The sequence below is a fragment of the Lipotes vexillifer genome, unplaced genomic scaffold, assembly GCF_000442215.2.
Source record: "Lipotes vexillifer unplaced genomic scaffold, Lipotes_vexillifer_v1.1 scaffold1424, whole genome shotgun sequence".
NCBI lineage: Eukaryota > Metazoa > Chordata > Mammalia > Artiodactyla > Lipotidae > Lipotes > Lipotes vexillifer.
Window position 1 is genome coordinate 133,475 of NW_006788259.1, and position 6,000 is coordinate 139,474.

A 6,000-nucleotide genomic window follows, 5' to 3' on the forward strand; every position below is an offset into this window, starting at 1 on the left:
TTATATTCTTTTGTTTTTGGAAAATACGAAGCTGTGTCGCTACTAATGCCCTTAGGTTAATCTGGAGAAGTAGTTTTGTTCTTTCTTATTTTTGAATAGTTTTAAAGTAGAATTGGAATCAGTTCCCTTTCTCTGTTATCTTATCTCCAACTTTCTTCACAACCAAGAAATGATCCTGTTTCACTTACTCATTTTCTTGCTTTTATGTTATGTCTTTTAGTGTATTAGACGTTAGATTACTTCACCAGTTTTCTTTCATGTGATTAAATTTTAAGGAAATTTATTCTTATTTCTTTTCCATTAATATCACCGTTCAAAACAGCATTAATAAACACCTGTGTTCTCATTCCTTCTTTTTAACAAGCCAAAGGAAAAATTAGTTTTCTTTTTGAGGTAATCCCATTTGTGGTACTATATAAACTTCTTAGGCAGAGCCCTTTCTTTTAGAACAACATTTTCTCTTTTGACCAAAATGCAAACCTTCCTTGAGAAATCAACTATTCTTCAAAATTTTAATTTCACTTCTGTACTTGGTGAACTGTACATTCATCCCTGTGCCATATTTTTAACACTAAAGAAAGAAAATTACCACTTCTCTCTTTTCCAAGCATTTACTGGGATATTGGGATATTACTAATAAAACAAATTTGTTCTAGATCAGTGGATACCGGAACAGAGAGGAGGTATTTCTTACCTGATAATGTGTGTGTGTTCCGATTCTGCTAATCCAGAAATCCAGTCACATTTGTTGAAAATCATCCTTAGTTGTTATTTGTTAGGGAGTCAACTCCCTATTTTAGTTGTTTTCTGAAATTCAGTCCCTAGTTGTGCTTTAGATAGGGTAGAATTTTTACCTCTTTCAGAACACTGCTAAAGAAGTTTTCAACTGGAACATAGTCTGAAGAAGCACTGAGAGCAAAAAAATTCAGAGTGGTGATTGGCCACCTCTGTTTGATTGACAGGTTGCAGGGAGAAACCCATTCGTTCTGGATTAATGGAACTGGAAAACAGAAAACAATTATCAGGTAAAAAAAACCTTTTCTTTAACCTTTGAAATTCACCATTTAAAAAATGAGTCAGACCATCAAGGGAATTTATTACCAAGAAGAAAAATTTAGTGTCTTGTGAGCAGTGATCTCTGGCTGTTACTTCAAGAGTTACCAAAAAATTGCTACAGTTACTCCACATTGTCAGCCTTTGCTGAAAGGGCTTGATTAAATGCAGATGAGATGGACTGTAAGGTGCAATTTCATTTTAAATCCGGGTTACAGACATGAAGCAGAACTATGGGTGGGGGAGAATGGTGGTGTTTTATTTCCTGACTTGTGTCTGGTCTATGGATAAAGATAATACGTTGTTTTTCAAGGCTTTTAATCTGGCACTTTTCATGAATATTCACAAATTTTGTTACTTACTGTGTTTGTTATATCTTCACTTCATTAGGATATATACTTACATATCTTTTATCGTAGAATGTTAGTAACAATAGTGACCAGCCAGTTCTTTATATTTTAATGGCAGTTTTCTGATTGTTGGTTAAATACATTTCAGATTGAAGGCCAAGGACATGGTGCAGTATTTGACTGCAAATGCTCTCCTGATGGGCAGCATTTTGCATGCACAGACTCTCATGGACATCTTTTAATTTTTGGCTTTGGCTCCAGTAGCAAATATGACAAGGTAGAGTACAATGACTGTATATCTACTCCTTATAGTTGTTTGTTTGTTGTTTTTAAATCCATAGATGTTTAGGGGTTGTATTTTGGGGAGGGAAGTGATAATAATCTTTATATTTCAGAAGAAATAACCTTTTACTTAGCCTAATAGAAAGGTCTAGATTGCATTTCTTAGGTTGGGGTATATAAGATGGGTGTTGGAGATGTCCATAGAGGAATTTGTTGAAATTCTCTAAAATGTTTTACTTATATGGAGAATATGCATTTGTCTGCGGTACAATTCTGTGGCTTTTATGTGGTTCTCAAAAAAATGTATGGCCTGGGCTTCCCTGGTGGCGCAGTGGTTGAGAGTCTGCCTGCCAATTCAGGGGACACAGGTTCGTGTCCTGGTCCGGGAAGATCCCACATGCTGCGGAGCGGCTTGGCCTGTGAGCCATGGCCGCTGAGCCTGCGCGTTCGGAACCTGTGCTCCGCAATGGGAAAGGCCACAGCAGTGAGAGGCCCGCATACTGCAGCAAAAAAAAAAAGTAAATAATGTATGGCCTACTGTGATGGTAGTTAATATTTTAAAATATTAAAGGCCCTATCTGAGATTAGTGACTAAAAGATTTAAGTTGTTTATCCGTGGTAGAGTTGTTTAAAAGGTTATCATAGTAAAAACTGAAGCGTTCAGGTTTAAGAAATTCCAAATTAAATGATAAAATTTAAAGTTACATATGTGTCAGGTATGAGTTCATGTTAATAATTTTTATATTCAGAAATTGTAGAGAAAATGCTTATTCTCTTAGAAAATCATGTCGTTAATTTTTTATATTATTATTATATAAACCATGCTTACTGTATACTTACGGATTTTCTTAAATTGTATGAGTGGTTTCATTAAAGAGTTTAATTCAGAGAATAAATTGATTTCTCGTTGCAAAGTGCTAAAACAAATAATTACCATATTTAGTAATTTTAAAGATAAGATAAAGCGTGATAGCCCTGGGAAAGTAAAAGTACTGCTGAAAGATTTATGCCTAGATTTAATTTTACCATTTAATTTGAAATTATGTAACTTATTTTTAATATTGTTTTTATGAATACAGTCTCTTTCTATTCCAGGGAAACTTTAAAGCAGCTACTTTTTTTTTTTTTTAACATCTTTATTGGAGTATAATTGCTTTACAATGGTGTGTTAGTTTCTGCTTTATAACAAAGTGAATCAGTTATACATAAATCCCCATATCTCTTCCCTCTTGCATCTCCCTCCCTCCCACCCTCCCTATCCCACCCCTCTATGTGATCTCCCTGTGCTATGCAGCTGCTTCCCACTAGCTATTTTACATTTGGTAGTGTTTGTATGTCCATGCCACTCTCTCACTTTGTCCCAGTTTACCCTTCCCCCACCCCGTATCCTCAAGTCAAAGCAGCTACTTTTCTAATTGTAAAATTTAATGTAGAACATACAAAGATTTATTTACAGTTAATTCAAGAAAATAATATTCTTTTATATTATTGTTTAATACCATGATTTATATTAAAATGTTTGCCTTCCATTAGAAATCTATAATGATAAATTTTTCTTTGTCCATTCTTTTATGGGCCTTTCTTTTTATAGATAGCAGATCAAATGTTCTTTCACAGTGATTATCGGCCCCTTATCCGTGATGCCAACAATTTTGTATTAGATGAACAGACACAGCAAGCACCTCATCTCATGCCGCCACCTTTTTTGGTTGATGTCGATGGTAACCCTCATCCATCAAGATATCAGAGATTAGTTCCTGGTCGTGAAAATTGCAGGGAGGAGCAACTCATCCCTCAGATGGGGGTAACTTCCTCAGGTAAATGCTCATTTTAATTCCATGCTAAATTTTCATTTCCTGTTGAAATCTTATAAAATTGATAATTGGGTAGAACTTTGTTTTTAATTGTTTTGAACAGATGAGAAGTAAAATGATTTTTATACTTCTTTAAAGTTCTTTGAATAATGCTTAAGTATTGCAAGACAGTTAAGAAGCATTGGAGGTTTAAAGCAATAATTTTGGTCTATATCTATTTATAACCTTCTGAGGACTAATAGGGTAAGTGTATATTTGGTATGAGATGAGTCAGTTCATTTATTTATTCATTCAGTAACATACATTGTGAATCTCCCCTGTCACTGATACTTGCTAAGCTGTGGTATTCAGCAGTGAACTAAACAAATGCAATCCTTGCTCTCGTGGAGTGAGTTAGATTAGTAAACAGTTATAAACAAATACATAGTTAAAAATTATGAATAATTATTAAAGCAAATAATAGTATGATGTGAGAGAGAGAATAAGACTAGATAGCCTAGGGGACTTCCCTGGTGGTCCAGTGGCTAAGACTCTGCGTTCCCAATGCAGGGGGCCTGTGTTCAATCCCTGGTCAGGAAACTAGATCCCACATGCCACAACTGAGAGTTCGCATGTGGCAACTGAAAGCTCCTGCATGCGACAGACAAAGATCCCATCCTGCATGCCACAACTAAGACCTGGCACAGCCAAATAAATAAATAAATATTAAAAATAAATAAAAGACTAGATAGCCTGTTCACATTAACGATTGTTTTAAGAAGTGATCAACTTTTAAAATTTAAGAAAAGTTAAGATAGGAATGAAAAGTGTTGCTGTTTTGGAGGGTGAAGTAGCGGAGGGTGAAAGTTGAATTAGTTGAAGAATCGAATGGGAGTTGAAATGGAGACAAGGTCTACAGGCTTCTTCCCTGCTTTTGGCAAGAAGAACAGCACTAATTTATTAAGTGAAAATAAATGGAAGGACTGTAAAGAAAGTTAAACCAGTTTTGTAATTATGAATCTTTGTTATATTTTAGACTAGAAAAATGTTTATGAAAATAGTTTAGGTTCTCAACTAGCATAAATGGACAGAACTTCTAAGTAGATATGAAGGACATTATGGGATGTAATATATAATGAGTTAACTTTTAAATAATGAATTTAGAATCTGTAAGCAGCACAGAAAAATCAATCATCTCTTATTTTCTTAAAGGATTGGGCATGTGAAATTATAATAAAGAATCTAGAGTATGTGAAACTAAAATGTTTCAGTACGTGGACACAGCATGAACTCGATCCAAGAAAAGGCAGGATTTGAGAAATCTAGGTAGGCATTCAGATTAGAGAATTCACAATTGTTAGAGAAGTCTTGGTCATAGGACTGAAATTAAGATAAATGTCTTCATTCCCTTAGTGGGGAACTGGCAAGAATCAGATCTTTCCCAGGTCTCAGGTACCTAGGCTGGGATTTCAGGCACAGGGAAATAAGAAAAGGACTCATTTATCAGTGCTATTTAATTATCGTGATCATTCTTCCCTTCATTTAACAGTTTTTAAAGGGCTTTCATAAATAATACTCATTTAATCCTTTTATCTGTGGTGTCCCAATTCTAAATATTGAGAAAATGAAAATTTAACAACATTATGTCTTGTTCAAGTTAAAGTACATGGAATCGTAGGGACTCACATCCAGCTCTGACTCCCAGTCCATTGTTCTTTCTTCCATGCCAAGCTGCCCTTAGAGTAACAAGTGGACTTGATCTTGAAAATGAAATAGACACCAGTTATGGTATTGGGCTACAGGAGAACCCAGAGCAATAATTATGGCTTCAGAGTGAGTCACAGAATTTTTAAGTGTTCTAGTAGCTCACAGAATTCAGGGTAAATATCATTTCCTTCGTTATTTTAGACTTGCCAGGTACAAAAATAGAACAAAAGAATACTTTTTGAAAAAACCTTAGCATCATTTCTAATTATGTTTCTATTTGCAAATGTAGATCTGTAGTAAAATTTATTTGGGGAAATAGAGTTAGGTAAACATACATGTTGGATATTGTAATAAGTTGGTTTGAGTGCAGTTTTGTTATATCTACACTGAACAATACACTTTAAATGTTTTCTCAGTTGTAAACTTGAGCTGTGTCAGATTCAAACATGAGATGTTTTCTCACCAGTATACCAGGAAAGAGGTGTCCATAGGCATTTTAATTTTTACCACTGTTCACTTTTACCACTTTCTAGCTTTGTGACCTTGGTCAGGTTATTTTCTCTCATAGAATTTTAGTTTTCTCTTATAAAATGAAATAACCTTATGTGCTTAATACATGTAATTTCCTCTTATACCTTCATACTACTACTACTTCATTTCAGAATATACTTTGTACCTTACTAACCCACTCTAAAAGTCTGATCTCATCAAGTCCTTGCTTACATTCCACACCCAATATTAATTGCTGTTTTCTCTCCTCTTATGGCAGTGCGTTTCATATATCTCATAACATACATTTTCTTATTTGTTCAGCA

The 6,000-nt window shown here is 34.6% G+C and overlaps 1 protein-coding gene across 1 annotated transcript in view; it reads left to right on the top strand.

Annotated features, from left to right (window-relative positions):
• The window catches only part of PHIP (PHIP subunit of CUL4-Ring ligase complex), a 127,021-nt gene that overhangs the window by 66,880 nt on the left and 54,141 nt on the right, over positions 1-6,000 (top strand). The window contains exons 15-16 of the mRNA XM_007461537.1: positions 1,552-1,680; positions 3,277-3,502. Coding sequence (XP_007461599.1) covers positions 1,552-1,680; positions 3,277-3,502 — 355 coding nt within the window. The remainder of the gene's footprint in view (positions 1-1,551; positions 1,681-3,276; positions 3,503-6,000) is intronic.